Raw genomic sequence first — 24524 nt, 5'->3', positions numbered from 1 at the left:
ATAGAGGGTGATAGGTCATAGGGGGTGACCGGTGATGGGTGATCTACCTAAAAAAAATTTGTATTTAAAACATGTGTAAGTTACTTAAACATGTGTAAGTCTTGCCGGAGATGGTCGCCGTCGCCGGAGGATCATGGTGGTGGTGGTGGTCAGAGATGATGGTGGTGGTGGCCGGAGAAGGGGGTAGAAGGAGTCCCTAACAGTCCCTAAAATAAGGAGTCCCTAATTTAACTTTTTCATATATATATATACTACTATATAAAAGTTATAACCCCTATGTTGAAAGTTTACATAAATGGGACATACGAATTGACCAAAATACCCTTAATGAATTAAATCACCATCAACCCTTAATATTAAATTACACCATTAGTTTATTATATTAGAAAATATCTCTACTACCACTTTAAATCAAATACTTTTACTTACACCAATAGATGTCGCCACCACCGTCATCGTCGACTCGCCGCCGCATTGCGCGTGTACCATGCTCGTATATATATATATAAGAGAATAGGGGTGGGTTATTTGTAGTATAAGGGGGGAAAAAGTACAACCTTCTTCCTTCTTCTCCGGCGACTGCCACACCTCCTCCTTCTTCCTTCTTTTCCGGCGATCAACTACCGCCACCACCTCCGACGACATCGCCGACGATAATCAGGTTCGTTTTCCGGTGGATATGGTACGGGCCAATGGCCCTTATCTATTCTAAGCTAATCGTCAAGGGACGCATATGGGAATCATATGGATTTGATGGGTGACGATCCAAGGGAAGGTGACGGTTTGCTACGGTACGGGCGAAGCCCTTGCTGCCAGCGTCGGCGCCGTGGTTGGGGTGGTCGGAGATGATGGTGGTGGCGATGGTTGTCTCGCCGAAGAAGAAGAAGGTGGTGGCTGGCGGCGACAGTCTCGCCGGAGAAGGAGAAGGAGGAAGAAGGAAGATCTAAGCCGTCCAAAGCTTTGATCCAACGACTGGAGATTGTACTTTTGTACTTTTTTTTACCCTTGTACTATAATTATCTTTCCTCTAAGAGAATAACCTTATCCATTTGAACTTTGAAGAGCATGGTTCTCAGGCACCAAATCATCAAACAAATGCTTCTTAAACAAACAAACTAGGATTTTTAATCCAATCAATTAATGTTATACCACGAAACCACAAGTTAAATCGATTCGGGAGTCTATCCTTCAACTTTCTCCACACGTGAATATTGACTTTTCTAGGAACATTTTTTACCCAGTGTAGCCAAGTAACTTTTGGAAATCATCAAGGTAACACCCTTACGAATTGCGTTCAACGTCCCTTTATGACTTTCCCGATCGGCGCCTCGGGTCGGTAGCCATTATTTTGAATGTATCTTTTTGTGGTACACGTTAATTAGGCGTAATTAAAGAGGTGATGAGACATAAGTCGTGACCTGAAACTTCTTAGACTTGAACAACAATATATTTTAATGTGTGTCACGTATTTTGTGTATGTGTGTCATCCGCGAAAAACAGTGAATCCCACGACTTACTAGTTAAGATGTACAAGTAGCAAATTTTTGTTACCTAAATTTCCACTTTGTGGTTTCTTCATAGGAGGTCATGGGTTCAAATCTTGCCACATGCAAATGTGGTGAGGGGCCTTAACAATGTTATACCTATCTACACATGGGAGAGCAAAATCTTTAGGGCATTGCCAAGATTCGAACCCGGCGTGAGCATATCAAAATTGGGGGTATTAGTCATTTATCCGCTCTGCTTTTCAAAAAAAAAATACTTTTTTTTGTTTAATATTAAAATCATAATTAAGAATGTTTGGTAAATAACTTTAAGGAATGAATATTTTATACCACTGATTTTCAATTGTAGCAATATAAGTGATTTGTTTAATTTGTCTATGTCCATGATCAATATTCGTTTATGTAAACAAACGAACGAACATGAACAAACCAATTTTTTATTAAATGGATATGAGTACAATGTTATCTTTGTTCGTGAATTATTTATAAAGTAGACAAATGAAGATGAAAAAGGTCTAGTTAGTTTTCGTGCACTACGTTTAATCTTTCTCCTCTTTAGAAAACGTAATTTCTTCATTAATTAAAATATGGGATTAATCACGGGATACCTAACGTACTTTTTCATTTATACATGGTTGCCCATTATAGTTTTTTTTATTGATATATATTACCCACAAACTTATAAAATTTATATATAGTTGACCATTATCTTCATACCTGCTTCTGTCTCATCTACATTTCTTCATATCTGGCTCTCTCTAAAAAAAGACAAGATTTTCAACAAAACAAAAAACAAAAAAAGTGAGTTATTACCCAGATCTTGATTATGCACCATACATACATCCAATCCAAAACAGATCTCGAATATTCCCCATTTTATTGATCAACAACAAACTTAGCTTTCTTTTCTTCTCTTTCATCTTCATCGTCACCGGAAGTATTGACGGCGGCTATGGTGGTTGAATTAGGGATCCGGCGAATGGATCTACGGTGGTTGTTGTTTTTCTTTTTTGTTTCTTAAGATCTATATTTTGTGGTTGACCTTTTTTTCTTGGTTCTAGCTGTCGCCCTTGGTGGTGATGCTCCGGTGCTCCGCCGAATCTGAATTTTTGCAAAATCATAAACAAGATTTTTGCTCTGCTGGTGGGAGAATGAACAGATGTTCCTTGATTTATAAAAGGGGCTTTATGGTGGGATAAACAAAAAATATCTAGAACTTGCTATTGACCTATTTTAATGGTGAGATCAATTCGCTTCATCTTCTATTTCTTTTCAAAAACCTTTGTATAAGCTTCTTTCTTGTAGATATGTTAGTAGTTGAGTTATTAGTTTAAACATCAAGCAAATATATATTTTCGTTTTGTCTTCGAGTTTATTTATTTATTTTTTTAAGATCTGGGTTTTTTATATAGAGAGAGAACCAAACATGAAGAAATGTACATGAGAGAGAAACAAGTATGAAGATAATGGTCAACCATGTACAAATTTTATAAGTTTGTGGGTAACATATATCAATAAAAAAAATATAATTGGTAACTATGTACAAACAGAAAAGTACTTTAAGTATCCCGTGATTAATTATTTAATCCCTTAAAATATTATAGAAAATTCAAAGTTTTTACTTGGTCCAACTTGGGACATGGAGAAGACATTATGTTTTCAGATTGAAAACCATGGGCCAAACTATTAGTCTATTACTACTACATAAATACAAAGTACACCAACTCATCAGAGTCCATTCATTCGTAGGCCTACAATACATTACCCAACCTAAAACTAACGGTCCAGATTTACCAACCATGTAACCAACCACATCTCGAGAACGAGAAACAATATATGGAAACTGTAGATACTCGATCCCGTATGATTCACCGGCCGCGCACACACCCAGCCACACCCATCCGACTCGGTCAGAATTCGAATATTCCATTCTCATATCAGCCGTCAGATTATATTCCATCTCATCTTGTTGTTTCCAATCCCTTAAAAAAATCCTATTCTTCTATCTTCTTTTTTTCAACCTTTCCCAATCCCATCCCAACACCCATCCCAATTATATAATACAATATATAAATATAAATACAAATGTTAATCAATCTCATTCAATCTTATCCTATCTTTGATATATAAATATACATACATACAAACATATAGATATAGAAGATACATATATCGCCATGGCTGATGAAGAAGAAGCTCCTCCTCCTGTAGATCAAATCAAACTAATTCATAAACTTAACCTTTTCAAAATCAAAGGCAGAGACAAACGTGGTCGCAAGATCTTACGTATCATCGGAAAACACTTTCCAGGTATATATATAAATATACATGTTTTTTTGTTTTGTTTTTTATTTATTTACTTTTATATTTTTGTTGTTGTTGTTATACATACATACACATAAATATAGATGTGATTATGTGAATTTATTATATATTTATATATGATAAAATTCAGAAAAATAAATATTAATTTGTATATGTTTTTGTTGTTATACAGCCAAGGATTTAACAGTTGACTTATTGAAAAAGTATTTAGAAGTGAAAATATTCCCTAAACTAGAAAGGCCTTTTGTGATCGTTTATATTCACACCGACGTCAATAAGAGCGATAATTTCCCCGGAATCTCAGCTCTCCGGTCCGTTTACGATGCTATTCCGATTACCGTCAAACAGTTTCTAGAGACGGTTTATTTCGTTCACCCTGATCTGCAGTCTAGACTCTTTCTAGCCACATTCGGCCGTTTCATCTTTACTGGCGGGTATGTCATCATGTCTTTTTTACATACTTTGGTTTTGGTTTTAACAAATTCAAATTTATAAACAAATTAATTTTTTTATAAATGACAAAGTAACTATGTATTTTTTAAAAATTTTGTGCATAAAAAAGAAGGGATTAAAACAGGCGTTAGGTTTGGTTTCATGTTTCTTTTACTTGATAAACAAAAATAATTGTTAATTACCTATTTTTTACTTAATATATACCGACATTATTTATACATTCAGCAGCTTAATAACCTCAAGTGATTTTGTGTGTGATGGTGGTGTAGGTTATATGCGAAGTTAAAGTATGTGAGCCGATTAGCGTATTTATGGGAACATGTTAGAAGGAATGCAATAGAGATTCCGGAATTCGTTTATGACCACGACGAGGATTTGGAGTATCGTCCGATGATGGATTATGGTATAGAAAGTGATCATCCTAGAGTTTATGATGCGCCCGTGGTTGATTCCTCTGTGGCGATGTATTCCACAAGGTGTATTTCCTAGTACTCATCAAATGTGATGAAGATACATTGTGTGTTGTGTTTCTAGTAATCAAAAAAGTGTGTTGCTAGTAATCCAAAGTGCAAGCTCTCCTTAATTAGTTTTTGCTTGCTAAGTGTTGTAAATTGAGATGAAAGTAATCGAAGATTGAGTGACATCTTAATAAGTGGAAATTTTCACTTATGAATGTTATATGTATATATTTATGGGTGTTAATTTATATTGTGATTATATTGCTTAGTTTGGTTTTAAGATTATAGATATACCTAAATGTTCAGCAAATATCTGGTGTGATTATTATCTCACAAAAACATTGATTTTGATAGGCGTTGTTCTTGACTCTTGATTTTGATAGGTGTTCTTGACTATTTGGTTTTTTTTTAGACTATTGCCAACGGCAACCGGTTTTTGTGTTGATTACATATATGTGCGCGTTTTAATTTGTGCCCAGACACGAGTTATGGTATATTTAACGAACTCAATATATTCTAGATAAACGTAAAATAAATGTATCTAATGTTCATTAATTATTACTCTGTATTTTGTAATAGCAGGTCACGGGTATGATTGTATGAACCCCGTCTCGAACTTTTTCTTTTTCATCTTACTTTTGGTGTTCTGTGAAAAGTTTATTTAATCAATACTGTATATCTTTTGCTGAGAAAGATAAAATTAATAATTACATAATTTAGAAATCTTTAAATGTCACAACATATGTTCAAAGACACAAATAACCTACATGATGCAAATATTGTTTTGTAGTATTATTTAATTTTCTTCTTTTGTTGAATTTTGTTTCGATTATTTGATACGATAAAACTCAAAAGGAGTTCACATGTATGTGTCCAATCAATTAGGTTGTATATCGACTTCATAAAATTATTTTTAAATAATTGAAAGTGTACAATATTTCTTAGCTTAACCTAGCGTACAACATGTAAAATGAACTACTAGTTATGCTAAAGTAAAAGTTGCAATTGATATACTAGTTTTTGCGGTGTAAAATTAATTGAATATTTTTAAAAGATAGTGGTCGAGACCACCACTTTTTTCTTCTTTTTATCCACATTCATGAACTTTATTACTTTTCACTTTTCATTTATGGACTTCTTTACATCTACTTGGCCATGAATGAATAGATCCTCGAATCGATATATGGAAGGCCAATTTAAGATTTTTCCGAGTAAATATCAACAATATAAATCATGGTAGGAATACCACATGAAAATATATCGCAATCTAAAAAAAAAATGAAACACAACATCACAATCTCGGTTTAAGTTGGCTAATTTTAATCCATATACACTGTATACGTACAACTAAGTTAACACCAAAATAAACTACTTTTAATGTTAAACTCATAATTTAGACACCTATGGCTATCGACACTTTGTAAGTTTATAAAAGAGAAATGATGTATTGTCTTAACTAAACTTCATAATTTTTTTTCTAATTATAAGATTATGTGTCAAAATAAAAAATGAGAGTAAGAAAAAGAATTGGCTGAATCCAATAATCCATATGTCATGTTTTGATGGTTTTGTAAGTATTTTTAACAAGATAAATCATTTGCTTTTAAAAAGTTTCAAATCTAAAATAAACTTGAAATAGTTTTAGATAAGGCCAGATATACATAAGTTGTGCGTATCTATATTAACTATAACTTATAAATATTTCGTATAAATTAAGTTTAATAGATTGTAAACATTATTTTTAGATTAGAAAGTTCCAATTTAAATATCTAAGTTCAATTTAACTAGTCATACGCTCGTACAATGCAACGACGATGATGGTAGCAGCGCGAGACAGCGGTAGTGTTGGCAATAGTGGCGGTGATGGGTAACAGGGTTGGTAATGTTGGTGAATGTAAAATTGATTGATGTTGAAAGCGAAAGTGTAGTTATTTTAAGGATTTAGAAATTTATGTTGTAAATTATTTTATTGGAAATATTATAGTTATATGATGTGAAAATGTTTAAATTAATGAATAAAAAGAAGAAGTATTTTAAGTATATCAATTTAATTTTTGAGATTTTGGAAAAAGGTAAAAAAATTATGGGAAAATGATCTGTACTGTAGACTTTACCTAAGTTTAAGTACTGTCCCTTTGAAAAAAGTTACAAATTAAACCTTTGAATTTGATAAACATACATAGCCTCCCTGAATTTTACATATCCTCCCCTAAAATTTATATAATCCCTCCTGCTAGAGATGACAAAAATACCCGTACCCGATGGGGAATCCGACACCCGCACCCGATTTGACCGGGGAATCCCGAGTTGACCGGGGATGAGGACGGGTATGGGGATGCAAATCTAATCCCTGATGGGGATGGAGACGGGGATGAGAAACCGTCAATCCCCGATCCCTATACCCGAAAATACTATATATATATATTTATTACAATCACTTTAAGTTCTTATCTATATTCTAGAATCAATTTTATGTTTAAAGCTTTTGTTTAATACTTTTCATGTATTATACTTTATTAATTATTTACTTAACATATATATTAGTTTATACATAAAAATAAGATGTCGAAATATACATTCTCCTACATATAATCTATAATAAATTCATGTTAATTCAAAAAAAATATCTCCGATACCCGATGGGGACATGTATGAGGATGTAATTTAATTCTCCGACGGGGATGGAGACTACAAGTGAAAATCGGGTATGAGGATAGGGATTGAGGTCCCCGACAATCCCCGCCCCATTGCCATCCCTACTCCCTGTTTTCCTTAAAATAGTATTGCATGCTTTCCTTAACCTTTCTACAAAAACTATTACCGTATAAAAGAATCTTATCGTAGCAAATTTTTAAATCAGGAAATACTTGAATTCAAATTCAGTTTTCGTTTCGGGTCGTGTAAAATTCGATAATATAGTCCGTTTATAACAAAGTCAGTCATTTTGGAGCCGCCGGACGACACGCGCCATATCCGATACTTAAAAGGATTACCACCAGCTTGTTTGCCAAAAAAAAAAAAAAAAAGAAACAAAATGGTGTTTTTGTCTTGGACTCGTCCTTCACCCAAACAACAGAAAGATTGCCTCAACAAGTAATAATTATTTCATTACATTACATTCTGTTTTATCATATGATTTATATATTTCAGTTCAGTTCAGTTCTCAAAAAACACATTTTCTCCTAATTTCATCTGTTTTTTGTTGTTGTTGTAATTTGTGCATTAGGGCAGGTACATTCAATTATGATGAAAAATACATCGGAGCTACTGCAAAACTACAATTATCAGAAGATATTAATAAACAACAACTTGAAAAAGATGGATTTGTAATCAATCATTCTAAAATGTTGGTGGGCTCAGGCCCAGATGCTTTTTCAAAAGGAAAAACTGCTCTTCAAACTTGGAGGTTTGTTTGTTTGTTTGTTTTTTCAAACATTATTGTAACTTAGTAAATTATTATTGAATTGAAATGGAATCCAATGTCTGTTATATGTAACTATCATGCTTTATTATAAGTTAAAACGCTTTTATCGTGTGTATCTAAACCTTTATATATAATTATCGTATGTATCCGGTTGTATATTTATTTATACTACCGAATATATACATATACAATAACAATAATTAAATAAAAGCTGTATAAACAATCTGGACTCTAGGACATTTGAAACTACATATTTTTTGAATATACAATAACGATAATTAAAGTAATCAACTTTTAAACATACCATTTGATGTAATGAACTTTGGTTTTCTTACCTTTTGATCTAAATGGCTTGTTATAGCAGGGTGTCTTAACCGTTTCCGGGGCCTTAAGCGAACCTATGAAATGTGACTTTATCGATTAAAGTTTATATGTACTTAGGGAATACTCAACTATACTAAAGATTAGTTACACTTTTGGCTTATTTGCTTGCAATTAGCCTCAAAAATGAAAAAAATTGAGACCCTTAAAATAAGCATAGGCCCTTTTATAGTTAAGGGCCTAAAGCACAAATAAGCATATTTTACATCAAAATTATCACGAGTTCGTTACATAGAATGACAGTTTGGTGAAATCTGGTTATATTGTTGTTCAGTTTGCTGTATTTGAGAATACTGTCAGATACTCTGACTTTAATGTTTGGTTATAATGACATCAAGGTGAGGCTTGTTGACTTGCTGTTATGGATTTTTGTTAGGCATTTCGGATTGAGTTGGGCATTTGTTGATCCAAAGACACCGATCGAGAATGGGGTGAAGTTTTGTGTTTGCGTGAAGGAGTTTGTTCCATGGCTCAGGATGCCTTTGCAGGTTGTTTATGTTAATGAGACTAAAAACAATAAGACCAATATTGCGTCTTTTGGTTTTGGTGGTGGCACACTCAGAGGACACTTGCTGGTTAGTGTTTCCTCTTTTGCGTCAAATGTTTTTCATTTTGGTTTTTTATAAAAAATCTGTAGTTTTCATACATTACATGTGAACAAGTGTATTGTTAGTGTTCAGAGAACCTAACCATGTGAGTTATTTAGAACATACCATAGCTAGTCTTCGACATAGGAGATTCAGAGGCTGAGGTTCTTCCCATTATGTTGAACTTAAATGTTAGAATTGTATCCATTTGACCCGCGAATATGCCGGATACTTAATTTTGCTAGTGTGCGGCAGGCCCTTAGATAAAATTATTGGGATGAGAATTCACAAATTGTAGAATTACATGACTGTTTCAGTGTATAAATTTCCTATTAGGATCGTTTATAATCATTTGACCGATTTGAAGCTGAAACAGTCTATTACAGGGTCTATCAAAGGATGCATACATTGTTATGTTCATCAAAGTCACCAAGTAGAAGTCTTGGTTTTTTAATATTTTCTTTCTATTTTTCATTTCGTAAACTGGTTCAAGTTTTGTAGCAGAAACATTGATTCTTAAATTTTTTCTAAGAATCTGTAGGGTTTGCATCGACTATAGAATCATGCCAGTAATGATCTTAATTTGTATATTCTGTTTGTGAATCTCCTTTTTTCCTATTTAGAATTGTTTTTCTGATTTTTTGACATAACTAAGCAGTCTGGAGAAGAGCGCTTTTCAGTTGAGATGGATGGAGACAAACAAGTTTGGTATGAAATACTTTCCTTTTCTAAACCAGCACATCCTCTTGCTATAATTGGGTATCCATATGTATGTCTTAGGCAAAAGTATTTTGCTCACAAGTCTACCGATGCAGTTAGAAAATTTGTGTCCTCTGATTAACTACTCCCACAAAATTCTGCTATTGTAATTTTATATACTTAATTATTTTTTCGTTTCCTTTTTATGGATTAAATCTATGATAGCGGTCACAATCATCTCCTGCTCGAGTTTATTCAGGAAAAATATTTTGAGTACAGATGTGCACATGATACACTTATGATCTTAAGCATTTCTTAGACTGCCAAAATTGATGGGAGTCACGACTTCTGGATCTTGGCTGAAAACCAATGCACTAGCAGCCAGTTGAGAGCCTTTTTGAGTCGGATGAAATGCATCCCAGAACAATAAATCATCACGATTTGTGCAAAGGTGCGCTCCTTCCTTGCAGTCTCCTAATCCCTGCTGTGTCACAGTCCCACAACAGGCTGATTTGACATCTTTGAACCCTGAAAAAGTGTCACTCCGACGTAAAACATTAATCCTGAAAGTATATTGGTTCTAAAGCTTGCATATCAGTTTTAACATTAATCGGAAAGCCCAGTTTAGTGCAGTCCTTGGTGAAGCCCTGTCCTAGGAGTTGTTCCTGGTTAGGCCTGTACGTCTAGTCCCTAAGGCCTGTTAGCTAACATCTAATCTATTTCCACTAAATATAATTGTTTTTTATGAGTTACATAAACTATTTAATCTATTTTATGTGTTAATTCATTTCTACATGTGATGTAGATGTACATTGTATTTTGCGCGTGAAAAGAAAAGTTATTGTTACCAATTTGTTTGGTAATGACATTCATTGTCATATTGTATGTGTTCCCAAGCGAGTACTTGAACCCTTCTAGTGTAGAGCTTAAGTTTTGCAAAAGGGATTCAAACGGTTTGTACAATGCTGCAGCCAAGTTGTTTGTATCATCAGTACAATTACCACCGTTGAATGAACGGGCAAGTGGACAACACCCAATTGGTGGAATACTTAAAATTCCAAACTTTCTTGCCCCCAGACTATATAAGTTCTGCGAATTTCACATAGTGCTCAATTATTATAGCAGAAGAGTAAATAGGAATTGGTTAGTGGATCAAAATATTTAATATTTGGTATAGCTCAACCAGACAAGATCAGTTTGGGTTAAATCAAAAACTTTGTTGTGTATAGTGTATACTCTATAGTATTTGATTTAAATGATATTAATATTGTAAAGTTTAATTAATATATATATATATATATATATACTACGGTAGTAATTTAGTTTTTACAAATTGACCTATTAAAAAGCAAAATGAACCTTTAGATGGATGGCATAGGTTTCTGTTATGTTGATGATAAACTGCTCAGGAGTCATTTGACGCATGAATATGTAGGTCATGACATCGTTGCTTCCAATGCTGATGATGTACATTGAATTTTGAAGCAAAAGGTCACCTTTAGATTCACCGAGTAATGCTGTTATGTTTCCCCTAACTGTCCCGAACTGCTGGACTTGCTCTTCCATAGATATCACTTTCCCCTACAAGAATTTTGTTAAATGTCATAAATTTTGTTACGAGGTTCAAAGAGGAGCTGTAAACATTGTCAGATAACTCAATGTTTTGTAGCAATCCAGCCGGGATTGACATTTTCCTAGCCAAGTTTTGTGAAACGATTGGTCATTGCACAGGTTAGAATGGACCCTCCCGGCCCCGGGCTGATAGTCCTTACTTTTCTAGTCTGTATGTATGGCACCAAACCTGTAGTAGTATTGGCCTTGGCTCGACTTAGCCAATTTCTTCATGGCCATACTTCAGACCTGCAACCCATCACCCATATGAGGTAAAAGCTAGGTTTTGGCATACTCGTTCCGAAGACCAGCGGGGTCTATACTTCATAGTGGGAGGGTTTTCTTTGTTGTCATGGTGCAACATCAAGGAAAAATCTTCAAATTAATAAACCTGAGCTGCTACATGCTATTTAATGAAGAAAGAGACTTACATAAAAACTTTGCCCAATTTGTGTAGCAAGGCCAGCACCCCCAGAAGCAAAGTTAACCCCGCGAAGTACATCTCCCGAAAAGTTCGTACTAGAATTAACGAGTGCAAGATATGGCAGTGGACTGCGGTCATAGCCACCCAATTGTTGGACTGCACATTCATGTAGCTAGCTATTTATGTTGAACACACATGCATAGATAAGCTGTAAAGACGAATTAATTTTCAAAGGTGGTAATGGGCAGGTTGAGGTAACATATGAAAGCGGCTGGTTTTTTGGGAGAGATCAAATTGGGTCGGGTCGGGTCGGTCGGGTTTGACTCAAAACACTTTTTCTTCAAAGTTTAGTTAGTGTGTCAAAATATACTAACATGGCAATAATCTGGATATTACTGAATTTTTATATATTAGTTGTGTTTCAATATATGCTTGATTTTTTTTTTCTTCAAATTAAATACGTATGATGTTTATCGAAATGGGTCAGGCGGGGCAGCTTTTGACTCTTTGAACTGTTTCCTTTCTAGCTCTCTTGTTTTGATATCAGCTATATGACCTCTGAATTGGCCCATTTACAACTAAATAATTTGAAATTCTCATTTACATATCACCAACCGATAGTGTCAGCAGTGTTGAAGCCATTGCTGAACCTCCCTGTTGCTTCGGACCCTGGATAATCTATTCCGTAGTATTTGTGATTGACCCTTGCAGTGCAGTTTTCGACGTAGTTGTTTGTGCCCACATCCATCGTTGAATCACCAAATACAAATATAGGTTCATTGGTGTGACTCAGTTCCTTCTTTGTGGCTGTTGTCAAAACATTAAAAATGGCTAGACATATCACCAGTAGCACGAGTTGTCGAGCTCTCAATGCCATATCCATATCTAGTTGGTAATTTTACGAGACAATAAAGCAGTTACTTGTAGTAGATACAGCCTTTTGGATCTAGATAGTACAAGGGAAAAAGGTTAAAATTATTGGTAAATATATAAGCTTAGTTAATATCAATTGCTAGATACATCCTAGTTTATGACCAAATTTACTATGTATGAGTAATAGTAATCGAGTTTGTTTCAGTTGATCTCTAACTCTGCCTTCAAGTTTGTTTCTTTTATGTGAACAATTTGGTTTGCCTTCAAGTTGAAACATTAAAAGGGTTATAATATTCTGAATAGTTATATTTAGCATATCATATTGTTCTACCCCATTAAGCAAACAAATGGTGGGATAAATCTAACACACTTACATGTTAGATTGCATCAAAAATGGCTTTGACAATGTTTATTCCCTAGCTGTTAAACGGCTTTGACATAAACTTCCAAGCAGAAATTGCAAGAATTTTTTTTGACCTTTTATGACACAAGTGCATCGATTTTATTTGCGTAAATGATATCAAATATATACAGATGTGTTCCTTGTAACAGATCATGCAAAACTGTGTTTCCCCCACACATCATGTTAGTTGTGGCCTTGTGGGTCTGTGATCAATAGTTGTGTAAAGTTTCAGTTTATTACACTAATTTTTAGCGGAAGTGAAATTGTCTTTGTAACCGTGACATTGACCACTTCATTATAGACCTAGTTTGTTTGGAACAATGATGCAACATCCATATCAATTGAGGGACACCAGGGTCTGTATAAATGTTTGTAACAGTACAAAATCAATCTGTCAATAACATTTTTGTACCTTCAAATTGAATACCTACATCTACATAAGATTATACACTCAACTACACCATTCTCAACAGACCAATATACCTCTTCCTGGGCAAGTAAATGTGACACCAAAGCTATATAACATTAATCATGACATCCATCTGCTGTTCGTGTCTACTAATCATGGCATGCCCAAAAGGCTCTCTTTTTTAGCCCATATGTGACTCTTGTGCAGGATGAAATGCTATCAACCCTTTTCAACACAAGGGTTCGGAGACTTAACACTGAGCGTTTTGAAGAGACCATTTATATGTCTATCTATTACTCTTATAATCAAAGTCATCTATGTTGTTGAACAACTAAAACTGAACCACTAATATCAAATTCACTAGAAGCCAAGAAATCACCTACTACGCCAAGCTCGGGGCACTCTTCCCAGTCACTAATTCCAGTAGTTAAAATGGAGTCTCCCCTACCACCTTTCCCTACTATAAACATTGAGTAGGTCTCTGCCATGTCTCTCAATATCATTCCTGTTTGCGCCCCGTTGTCCACATACTTTTCAACAAATCTCACTTTCCCTGACGTAACGTACCTGAATATACAACGAACAAGTAGTTTTTAACAATTTGGTGCGTCCACAAGACCACCTATTCCTAGTGCTATAGGTGGCAAAATGGGTGGTGCAGTAGGGTCAGGTAAAACTGGACAACTGGTACAGGTCAAAATGGGCCGGTTGAGTCAAAGTGTTTCTGTGAATATTTAATAGATTTAAATGATATATACTTTCAATATGTTAAAAACACTGTTATTACAGTAATAGTCTAATATTATGATATAAGAAAATTGTGATGTAGGAGGTTTTATGCATCAACACTACACTTTAGAGACTTTTGACATAAATTATGTGTTTGCTTTTTGAACATTTCATTTTAAGTTGACCCGCTAGGGATGGAACATAACCTAAATCTACTGCTTCATACTAGTTAATTGGGTCGAAATTTCTACCTTGACCTAGTCCATCCAACTTTTAGGCAAATATTCTGCTGGCTCAACAATAGCTGATCAAAAATTTAGTTGTTTGACCCATTACCCAACCTGCCCATTTTGCAACCTTTACTCAAATTCATGTAATTTGTTTTTTTCATACCTGTGATAGAAATTTGCCAAGGCTGAACTGTCAGCCTCGTCGATCTCTGTTTCGTTATCTATAGCAACTAAAACATCATCCTCCTTTTGGGAAACATTAATCCCTGAGTTAGGATCTTTTGCTGACGTTGGGAGAAACCTAATTACAGTAACGCTAGAATGATGATGTGTACTAAGACGTTTACTAAACCCCAATGCCTCACGGTCATCTGGCCCACCAAAAAACAAAGTTGCAATTTGCTGCAAAGATTCAGAACCTGCAGCTTGTGTACCTGTAGTAGTATGTCCACGGTCCACAAGAATAGCCACCGAGCATTGAGAATTTCTCAACACTTTTTGATTAGTAGTCCTTATACCGTCTTTATCATTCTCGAATTTCCCATCTATCCTTTGATGCTTATGAAAAGGAAGAACTATAAATGAAGCCCGAATGTCATCAGCAAAGTCACAAACATCTTGACACATGCTCGTAAACGGTGCTACTGTTTGAACTTGATGAATCATCATTTGTGTTTCTTCAGTGAACATATCAACAGCCTCATTTATTTCCACCACATCATTACTACTATCATCTTCATCATCACTGTTTTCATCATCTTCTTGTTCATAAAATGCAGAACTTTTCTTTGTTTTCTCAGGAAGCTCAATCAAATGCATTAAGTATGGACAAATAGGAATGTTATCGGACCCTCTTAGTGACACAATGAGCCTTACCATAGAATTGACAGGATGTCGACTGTGAACACACGCGAGCAGTTTTAGTTCCTTCTCAGGTCTGTGAAACTCCATCGGTATGTGTTTCAGACCGATTGTGTAGCTTTCTCTCCTTACCAAGAAACCAATTAGTGCAGCCGAGATTAGGGAACTAATCACTACAGCTGAAACCATTAAGTTGTAGAATATTGAGCTGTTCAACACCTGTATTAACATAAAAACTTAACTTTCAAGTCGTTAATATAGTCAATAAGAGTTAGAAACCTACTGCAACTACATACATTGAACTTACTTTGTTCTGCATAGCTGTTGTCAAGGTCAAAATATCGACGTGCCCCTTCATGTTCATTAAAACAGCAAGAAGAACCCCTTCGTTTAACGGTGTTTTCAAATAACGACAAGCAGCAAGTGTCCCGAAAATCTTGCCACCAATACTCAACACAATTACCATAAGAACAATAATAACCCTTTTCAACTCGTTTAAGTAACTCGTATCTGCTTTGAACCCGGTGTAACCAAAGTAGATAGGGAAGATGAAGTTGTGAACCGTATATGTGAGAATAGCTAACAAGGTTCTTGCTGATTTCCCTCCCCGAGGGAATGTGGACCCCATCAAGAAACAAGCTATAATGCTGCTAAATCCCATAGTTTCTAAAGTCATGGCAGCAACAAGAATGACAGAACAGAGTAACATTACTTCTACAGCTTGAAGATTTTTTTCATTTCTGTTTCTTTTATTTAGCCAGTTAACTAAATGTGTTGTGAAATAAATAATAACCACGAGTAGTAAAAGCGAAAAAAATGCCATAAGTGCCCAACCATTGACCGTTCGTTTATTTTTCTCACCCGAGATTATGACCAATATAAATACAGCATACATGTCTCCAATCAATGAAGCAGATACAGCTAATCTTCCTATATCAGATGTTGCAAACTTCAAATCAGCAGCCAACCGAAACACGATTGGTGATGCAGTGTTGGCTAAAATCACTGTGATTACTAAAGCCACTGTGAAACGTGATCCACGAGATCCTGTTTCTTCATACACGAAGAAAGAAATTGCGGCTGCAAATATTGTGCACATTAGGCAACCACCACACGCGATTATACTTGCAGGACGTATGTTTCGCATTAGATATGGAATGTCCATCTCAAGACCCATAAGAAACATGATACTAATTCTGCAGTATAATGCCATACTTTCGTAGAAATCTATAGCGAAATTCTGAAAGAAGAAGAAGTGAATTGATGGTGATCTGGATAAGCCCGACGGACCTAGCACGAACCCTGCCTGTGGTACCAAAAAAAAATGACACTTGTGATTTTACAAATATTATTCAAGTTACTTTTGCATGATTTCATATCAACAAAACAGATTTGATATTTCGGTGCCATGCAATGTTATTTTGATAAATATATTCCCATGCATACATTACAAAACAAAGAAAAAGAAAAAAAGAGATAGAATCAAAATGTGCAGAAAATCGTATAACAATGAAAGAATACGAGATGGAAGATAACGTGACATACTTACGAGGATCTGAGCAAGAGGGGCAGGTTGGCCCAAAGGCTTGAGGAAAATCTGAAAAACATGGGACAAAACCAAAATGGCAGAGACCTGCGTTGTCATTGTCAAGGCGGGGTTCATCATGTCGTTATCAGGACATGATAACTCCGTTGTTTCATCCGTGCTTGCCATGTTTTAAAGATCGGTTTTGTTGCCAGAAACAATGAAGAAACAAAGGTGAAATGGTGTTTACAGATTTTGAACAAAAATGAATTTGGAAAGAGAGTGAAAGGGAAGAGAGATCATCCTACAAATTTCCCATTTTTTTCGTTGCAGGTGTCTGTATTTTTGGAGAATAATAATGAGTCTTAGCTAATTCGTGACAGGTCTAGAATTTTAATTTAAGCATTAGAAATTAAGGGTCACAGTTTAATATTTGAACAGTTTTAAAATTTATTTTTATTATATTAATCATATTATTGACACCTAAGTAAGTATTTTAGAAAGTACACTAGTTTTATACTTTTAGACAAAAATGTTCGGGTCAATCCAACTTGATTTGTTCCAAAACTATAATTACTTGTTTTGACCCGTTACCCAACTCGCCTGCCTATTTTGCAACCTCTAGAAAAAGTAACAAAAGAGAGGAGATAGAGAGATAGAAGTGTAGCTTTTAATGCTTAATTCGTGAAGTCGATATTTTCATATAAATCTTAATTTGGAGCTTGATTGTTACTTTGTTAGGTGTTTTTCATTCCTTTCGGGTTGATTGATATGATTATAATCAATGACATTCTCGTAGTATTAAGTCTTGAAACAGTAATGTACATTGACACAGTCTGTTTAGTCAAACCTTAGCAGTTACACTGTAATCATAAGAATTTAGTGTATTCAGATGTTAAATTTGTGCATGCCATTGTTATAATGCTATCTTCCTAATTTTTCTCAACTTCAATTCATCTTTGATCAGATGCCAAAAAAGTAAGAATTCAATTTCCAGGCTTTCTACTTTGATTACAAGATAAAGAATCTGTTATGATTAGTGGTGATATACTTGTAAGTTGTAACAGAAGCTATACACATGCTTGAGTTTACAAATTGATTAATTCCACAAGCTTTTATTGCCCCTGCTTCGCGCTGGGTTAACTGATAAAAAGCCAAATAGTTAAACATGAAACGCTAATAAGTTTAATGATCAAGAAGAGAAAGGTTGAAACACATTATTAGAAATGGAAAACAAAGATAATATGAAAAAGATGTTGGTTACTTTTCTTTTTTCAACGGGAAATTTGGGCTTAGCGACATGCCTCTTAATATGTCCAACTCCAATTACAGAGGTAACTCATGCTGGGAAAACCTCTGCCTCCATTCTCACTCGCACCAGGATTTGAACCTAAGACATTGATCTATTAATATATGTTGCCCATCTATCTTTTGAATCAATGTGCACATCAAGTCCAGGATGGGTATTATCCCTTTAGCAAAAGTGTAAAATGTTTTAATAATGACATCTATCGACATATATGATATTATGTGAACTGTGAAATGCTTTCTCTAGTCTCTCAGATTCATAAATATACAAAAGTAATTACAAAGTACTCGTTCTTTCTAATTCGACTAACACATAAATTACGACATTCTCTAAAACTCGAGATGAATGGGACTCTGCCCTCATTATCTGTGTTAGAAATCAAGAGGCTACAATTGGATTTCAGAATGTAATGTTTCTAAATTGAAAACAAAAAGAAAGACGATCCTTTTTTTTTTTTCCTTTTGCTGATTTAGTAGCTTCTGCTTAAATACAACATCGGGTGTGCTCATCTATGCTGAAGGTTCACATCAAACTGTACACTCGACTCTAACATGGTAAAAATTGATAAGGATGGCAATAGAACGATAAAAGCACTTGCAGGACTCTTCGATGTGTGCACATAGATGAAAAAAAGATTGTAATTACCACATATTGCTCATTTTCCACGACTCTTCCACTTCTTGATAGGAAAGATGGTAATTTTCCTCTTGGAAGTATTCATAGCCGCTGTTGGCTGTAACAAGGGCATGGCAACTTGATCCTCCTCATCATCGTCATCATCATTTCCATGCTCCATGTCTTTTGTTAGTGGCTTAATTTCAAAAGCACCCCTTGTTAAACCTCTGGCAACCTGTTGCATCAGAGTAGTCTGAGTAGCAATTACTCATATAACATCACCCACATTTCGCCCCATTTGCCTAAAAAAGGGTTGTCATGGATAGTATTTTATATACAACCGGTTAAATAGGGATATTTCTTGAATTCCGGCTAACTAGAAATGGGTGAAATTGGTTGACAGGGTCATACGAGCCGAAAGTCAGCCAAAGTGTTTTCATATACTTGCAAGTTATTACCCCCCTAGATCAGTTTTTAAAAACAAGTAGACAACTTACTTTAATACTATTGCTTTTAAAATCTGTATAATTTGGAATATCTACTTGGTGCTGAAGCATACCTTTAGCAAAATCCATACTTTAAGGGAACTGCTGAGGATTGCTAGTCTTGTCCTCTTACCCGATGTCAAGTAGCTACACATGTACCTGTCAACCCTCAAAATGAACTTAGGCCAAGATTTGGGCCTTCCCGGATCTGCTCTATCCATCGACGCCTGCAAAACAAGTTTACACGTATTAACAATCAAATCCATATGGATTGATCACTATGATTCAAATTAAAAGGAACTAGCATACAAAACATAGTTTTATAAGCTACTCACAAGTAATCGACAAATTTCATGCTCGATTTTAGAATATGAGGTTTCCAGTGCTTCGACTCTCCCAGTAGCATGACAACAGGAACATGGTTCACTTATCATAAATGTCACACTAGGTCGTACCTGTCAAGAGTCCAAAAGGATTTATTAGGTCACTTCAGATAGCCACTGTAATATAGCAGATATAACCAATGGACTTTTTAAAGCCACAATGCCGTGTCATTTCCGTTTTAGGTTAGCCCGAGACATCCAGTCCCTTTTCCCCCACAATGACCCATGCACCTTTTTTTGTCCGGCTTTGAAATATAATTTTAGCAAGTCTCACTGCCATCTTATTTCCTATGAATTTTAATACCATATTTCTTTAGATGAGCTTAAACAAAAGCTTAGTGATTGCCTCAAATTGAAGTTCATACCCTCTTTCTTGTGATCTCCATCAGCCCATGCCTAGAAAGTTCAGATACTTTCACCATTGACCGATCTCTGCTAACTGCCTTTTTAACTTCTTCATAGACCAATCGCTTATTTGCTGAAGAAAGATATCATGATATAATAATATGAAACTGGCATAATGTTAAAAGTTGCAGTGTAAGAAGGTACAACTGTCATCATTAGGAATCATAAAAACGAAACACTTTCTTATAAACTCTTCCCAACACATAAAGAAAGACTTACAGTCATCATGCATATCAATGAAATCCACCACGATAATGCCACCAATGTCTCTCAGTCGTATTTCCCTAGCAATCTGAAATCAGTTGATACCTTTGAATTAATAAAATCCACCATGAGGATGTCTATGTGATACATACGCATTCATGTATAATGTATATTTCTTTTTCTCAGTTTGAAAGGGTGATGGAATTTGGTAGAGGTGGCAATTTTTATCCATTCAGTTATCTATGGGCTGATTCGGGTTATGGTTTACCTCTACACAAAAAATGCAGATATTATCGTAATAGCAAAATTTCTGTAATCACATTTTACAATAAATGTTTCACAAGTCAAAACAACCCAGCCTGTTATAACATATACTACAAACGACCTGAACTGTTTTGACCATTCATCTGCCCCGCCCATTTTGCTACCTCCAGAATTTGGCTATAACATACTTGTTTAGCAGCTGCAAGATTAACATCTAAGATAGCCTTATCCTGTGACGTCCCATGACCAAGCATGCACTGCCCTCCATTTACATCAACAGAGACTAAAGCCTCAGTTTGTTCTAATACTAGATAACCTCCATTGGAGAGAGGCACTCTACAAAACAAAACATGTAGTTAAGCAGTTTTAATGGTATCAGAATCTAATATTAAAGTGATAAACAGTGAGAGTTTCTTGCGGTGTAATAACATTAAGGTTTGATTTAAGATTCTTTATGATAACGAGTTTCGGGTCTTTCGCATTCAAGATGGAGAAGGTGCAAGGGGAAAAACAAAATCATTTTGGCCGTTAACAAAGGCCATGTGTATGACACATGACTAAAAAGGGTCTTTTATAGGTAAGTTAGCATTGCATGAGTATAAGAGGGGAGACATACACATGAAATGCCTCACGTAAATGGCAACAAACGACAGTCTTATACTAATAGCTTTTCACCTTTTACTAAGCATGTTGTTTAACTCCCCTTCAATGTTATATTCATCAAACAGTGGATTCTTTTTGCTATATAACTCAACTCGGTCACACAAATCGGGAGCAATTTCCTGAAGATAATTTGTAACCTAAACATAAATCACAGAAAGTATGAAAATTCATCAAATGTAAAACAATCGAATAAGAAGTCATAATGCATTACTTTTATTTACTCCATGTTACCTCATGATACGTCGCTGGTGAATCAACTACCATTCTCTTGACCTGAAATAACCAACATATATAAGCAATTTGGATGTTTGAGTATAAAATGTTAAATAGATTTTACCTTATCATTAAAAAGATCCTGAACAACAGAGTGTGTCTGGCCCATGGCCCCATGTAACATGACAGGCATGGCACCCTCCACACCTTCATCTGCTGCAACAGCTGCAGACTTTGCTTTCTCAGTAATATCTTTCCATGTTGAAAGTAGCCCATCCAAGTCCTTCTGCAATTCTTCCAATGTACGACCGGCAGCAACTGTCCTTACTGTCAAACCAAAACCTGGTGGCTGCAAAGTTTTTGCGATGACTCGCAACCGAGTCCTTTCCAGTCCATATATTTTCTTGGAAATATGAATACTATTCAAACGAGTCATCAAGACCTGCATATCACATAATATATAATATTCAGAAAAATTTTAAACATTGAATTCAAGTCCTGATAAACAGAGCATGTATTGGCACCAAAGTATGATAGGGTATACCCAGAATCTGCTCCTTAACTTTGGGTAGGCAGTAAGTGTAGGGCTTTTATTACCCAATCCCTCTTTGACAACTTGTACAATAATTTTAGTGCCTTTCTGAACTAAGGCCCATTTATCTTCATCAGTCTGAGGACCTTTGCTACCTTCTGCATCTCTAGAACTTTTAGCGTCAACACTAAGGTCGGTCATGGTTTGATGCTGTGCCTCATGAGCACCTTCTAATGACTGATGGATAAGTCTCTTGCCATTGAATTCATCTTTAAACTCATCATCTATTTCATGTTCATGATGATAATCAAGCATTGCTTTAACTGAATTTTCAATAACATCATGATCCTCAGAGTTGTCTACAATTTTTGTTTGCTTTTTTCTTTGCTTTATGCGGTGGCGGCGAAATGGAGGAAATATGAAGGGCTCCCAGTTATGATTTGTATCCATAAGTGAAGGCCTAGCACACCCAATATTTACAAATGCACCACCCATGTGTGGAACAAACTTTGTGACTGTTCCTAAATATACACTATCGGCTTGCACATTATCTTTAACAGGTTCCAGTAATATTTCAACCAATTTATCATCCTCCATAACAGCAATCCTTTGCATGGTACATAAAGAAGAGTTTATCAATATAACTTTTTTGACGGATTCCTGCACATCTACCCTACTCTCATTATCTAAAGAGAGCTCCTTTGGAGTTTCAGTCGTATCTTCATTGTCTGTATTATTTCCAATAGAATTCAAAATCACGTCACCAAAAGTCAACAACTCTGCAATTTCTGGGTGCTGATGTTGTGGCCTTTCATTCTCAGAACTCTCTATATTCCCAAGAGACGATTGACATAGCCAAGGCTCTTCGACAGGGTACTCGCATTCAGAGACATGTGGTTCCAAGCTCCTCTTATCAAGAACACTCGTCGTATTTTCTTCGTCACCTGTGGAGAGAGTCAAAGAGTTGACTTTGAGGTCAACTGAGATCTTGTCTGTTTTTGTCAGACCACTTGAAGCATCTTCTGGTCTAACAGACTGGAATGGAGGAGAAGATCCATGGATCCACGGCTCCTCCACAGGATAGTAACTTTCGCTAAATGGTGCATTAATCTCTTCAGAGTCAAATTTATTCTCAAAGTCATAATTCCAAATTAACTGCTTTGAAACCAAAAGGTCACTTCCATTAGCTTCCAAAATTTTTCCTTCACCTGGAAAATCACTACAGAAATTTGAGTTTTCAGTAACATTCGACCAACAACAGAAAACTAACAATCATTTTCACGCGGATTGATACCTCTAGCTCGAGCTAAAGACTTTCCAGGGCTTCTGCTAAATGATCTAATCCTCGGCCTAATCAACAATACTTTCCGGCTACTTTTCTCACCAAGTTGTTGTAGAAAAGAATATTCAGGTCTAAATCCCCAAGAGACGTCACACAAAGCTTGCATAGAACTTTCCCGACCGTGTATCTGCACAAATCAAGACATTTCAACACTCAAAATCCAGGAGGCATGGAAAAATATTTAAAAAGTTCAAAAATTTATCAACTCATCTCCACTTTACAATCTCATTAATCTACGGGTGGTATTCTATAAAAGAGTTATGGCAATTACCTTTGCTTTCACATTAAATAACTTCGGATTATTCGTAGCAAAACTGAACATGACCACCCTAAGATCATCAGACGAAAAGATATCTCTCTCCGCGAAACTTTAGTAATTGATTGCAAAATATAAATGGTTCCTATAAAAGATCAAAATGTGCAGAGTTCATCAGCCATCATAGGCTACAAAACTAATTCTACGACGATACTAAGTTCCGAATAACCCGTGTTTTTAAAATAAACAAGGGTGGGTTTTGAAGTTGAGCTAGACATTTTAACAAACAGTTGGTGTGCAAATGCTGTTAAACATCACCCAGTTCAACCCATTGATGAAATAGAAGAGACTTAACAACATATATTAACAACAAAGGATATATTAATATCAACAATTTATTGCATAAAAAGTAAAAATTGATAAAGTAAAGCATTATTATAACTTAAATTACACACAGAGGGACATAATAATAAATAAATAAAAGTAGGAATTAAATGGAATGAATGAGTAAGCGTACGAGAAATATGGAGTTACGGGAAAATGAAATGTTTACAATTGATATATAGCTTTTAAGTTACATTCAGTTTCGTCTGCAAAAGATAAGGAAGGTAACAGGGAAGGGAAGGAGGTCAATATGGTCTTTCTATCTTTCTTTCATGTATATTTTGATTTGGGAAAAACTAATATTTCCGATCACAATCTCCCTAGTGGAAATACAAAATCATTCCATCTAAAATTTCATGGAATTATGTTGCTTTTAGCAGCATACGCCCATTTTGATTTTAAGTAAATTGTAAATAGAATAAGTATTTGAGAATGTAATGAATTATGCATTAATGTTTATGTTGTGTAGTAAACTACTTTGATGTTTATTGTATATAATAAACTTTCAAATCCAGGTTATTGGATGTATCCAACCAATTAAAACTTACAAGTGACGGCTTATATAATTGTCA

At 35.3% G+C, this 24524-nt stretch overlaps 5 protein-coding genes across 7 annotated transcripts; 2 read left to right on the top strand and 3 right to left on the bottom strand.

The window, feature by feature from the left end:
• Positions 1-3541: 3541 nt before the first annotated feature.
• Positions 3542-5009, top strand: LOC122603616 (protein GDAP2 homolog). The gene is made up of 3 exons (XM_043776367.1): positions 3542-3815; positions 4003-4264; positions 4553-5009. Exons 1-3 carry the CDS (start codon positions 3683-3685, stop codon positions 4770-4772), a joined length of 615 nt encoding a protein of 204 aa, XP_043632302.1. The 5' UTR covers positions 3542-3682; the 3' UTR covers positions 4773-5009.
• A 2597-nt stretch (positions 5010-7606) lies between these two features.
• On the top strand, positions 7607-10038 carry LOC122606291 (UPF0548 protein At2g17695). The gene is made up of 4 exons (XM_043779251.1): positions 7607-7834; positions 7968-8147; positions 8923-9121; positions 9792-10038. Exons 1-4 carry the CDS (start codon positions 7776-7778, stop codon positions 9972-9974), a joined length of 621 nt encoding a protein of 206 aa, XP_043635186.1. The 5' UTR covers positions 7607-7775; the 3' UTR covers positions 9975-10038.
• A 98-nt stretch (positions 10039-10136) lies between these two features.
• On the bottom strand, positions 10137-12615 carry LOC122606292 (GDSL esterase/lipase At2g23540-like). The gene is made up of 5 exons (XM_043779252.1): positions 12483-12615; positions 11875-12023; positions 11192-11413; positions 10681-10921; positions 10137-10360 (listed from the first exon to the last, which is right to left on the bottom strand). Exons 1-5 carry the CDS (start codon positions 12613-12615, stop codon positions 10137-10139), a joined length of 969 nt encoding a protein of 322 aa, XP_043635187.1.
• Positions 12616-13863: 1248 nt separating this feature from the next.
• LOC122604637 (cation/H(+) antiporter 1-like) lies at positions 13864-17086 on the bottom strand. Its single transcript, XM_043777512.1, has 4 exons — positions 16922-17086; positions 15680-16678; positions 14675-15591; positions 13864-14119 (listed from the first exon to the last, which is right to left on the bottom strand). Exons 1-4 carry the CDS (start codon positions 17084-17086, stop codon positions 13864-13866), a joined length of 2337 nt encoding a protein of 778 aa, XP_043633447.1.
• Positions 17087-17992: 906 nt separating this feature from the next.
• Positions 17993-24167, bottom strand: LOC122603272 (ribonuclease E/G-like protein, chloroplastic). Of its 3 annotated transcripts, XR_006324439.1 has the most exons (15): positions 24086-24167; positions 23584-23713; positions 23265-23439; positions 21983-23178; positions 21563-21880; positions 21457-21498; positions 21238-21362; positions 20751-20898; positions 20314-20386; positions 20055-20167; positions 19642-19761; positions 19381-19533; positions 18852-19056; positions 18162-18287; positions 17993-18040 (listed from the first exon to the last, which is right to left on the bottom strand). XR_006324439.1 is itself a non-coding variant. In XM_043775940.1 (14 exons), exons 2-13 carry the CDS (start codon positions 23632-23634, stop codon positions 18862-18864), a joined length of 2709 nt encoding a protein of 902 aa, XP_043631875.1. In that variant the 5' UTR covers positions 23635-23713; positions 24086-24167; the 3' UTR covers positions 17993-18287; positions 18852-18861. The 3 variants fall into 3 exon arrangements, 2 of the variants coding, with proteins under 2 accessions (XP_043631875.1, XP_043631874.1); XM_043775940.1 differs by having other exon boundaries at positions 17993-18287; XM_043775939.1 differs by lacking the exons at positions 17993-18040; positions 18162-18287 and having other exon boundaries at positions 18424-19056.
• Positions 24168-24524: the final 357 nt, after the last annotated feature.

This window comes from Erigeron canadensis, chromosome 6, assembly GCF_010389155.1.
Source record: "Erigeron canadensis isolate Cc75 chromosome 6, C_canadensis_v1, whole genome shotgun sequence".
Taxonomy (NCBI): domain Eukaryota; kingdom Viridiplantae; phylum Streptophyta; class Magnoliopsida; order Asterales; family Asteraceae; genus Erigeron; species Erigeron canadensis.
This window is presented reverse-complemented; position numbering and strand designations above follow the sequence as displayed.

Coding starts and splice junctions, on each gene's coding strand:
- LOC122603616 (XM_043776367.1), top strand. CDS start 3,683: ATGGCTGATGAAGAAGAAGCTCCTCCTCCTGTAGATCAAATCAAACTA. Junction 3,816..4,002: donor CATCGGAAAACACTTTCCAG/GTATATATATAA, acceptor GTTGTTATACAG/CCAAGGATTTAACAGTTGAC. Junction 4,265..4,552: donor CGTTTCATCTTTACTGGCGG/GTATGTCATCAT, acceptor ATGGTGGTGTAG/GTTATATGCGAAGTTAAAGT.
- LOC122606291 (XM_043779251.1), top strand. CDS start 7,776: ATGGTGTTTTTGTCTTGGACTCGTCCTTCACCCAAACAACAGAAAGAT. Junction 7,835..7,967: donor CAGAAAGATTGCCTCAACAA/GTAATAATTATT, acceptor TTTGTGCATTAG/GGCAGGTACATTCAATTATG. Junction 8,148..8,922: donor ACTGCTCTTCAAACTTGGAG/GTTTGTTTGTTT, acceptor GATTTTTGTTAG/GCATTTCGGATTGAGTTGGG.
- LOC122606292 (XM_043779252.1), bottom strand. CDS start 12,615: ATGGATGTGGGCACAAACAACTACGTCGAAAACTGCACTGCAAGGGTC. Junction 12,024..12,482: donor CAACACTGCTGACACTATCG/GTTGGTGATATG, acceptor ATGAATGTGCAG/TCCAACAATTGGGTGGCTAT. Junction 10,361..10,680: donor TGTCATTACCAAACAAATTG/GTAACAATAACT, acceptor ACACTTTTTCAG/GGTTCAAAGATGTCAAATCA.
- LOC122604637 (XM_043777512.1), bottom strand. CDS start 17,086: ATGGCAAGCACGGATGAAACAACGGAGTTATCATGTCCTGATAACGAC. Junction 15,592..15,679: donor CAACAGCTATGCAGAACAAA/GTAAGTTCAATG, acceptor ATGTTAATACAG/GTGTTGAACAGCTCAATATT. Junction 14,120..14,674: donor TTGGCAAATTTCTATCACAG/GTATGAAAAAAA, acceptor TTGTATATTCAG/GTACGTTACGTCAGGGAAAG.
- LOC122603272 (XM_043775940.1), bottom strand. CDS start 23,634: ATGTTCAGTTTTGCTACGAATAATCCGAAGTTATTTAATGTGAAAGCA. Junction 23,179..23,264: donor GTCTTTAGCTCGAGCTAGAG/GTATCAATCCGC, acceptor GTGATTTTCCAG/GTGAAGGAAAAATTTTGGAA. Junction 20,899..21,237: donor AACAACATGCTTAGTAAAAG/GTGAAAAGCTAT, acceptor TTTGTTTTGTAG/AGTGCCTCTCTCCAATGGAG.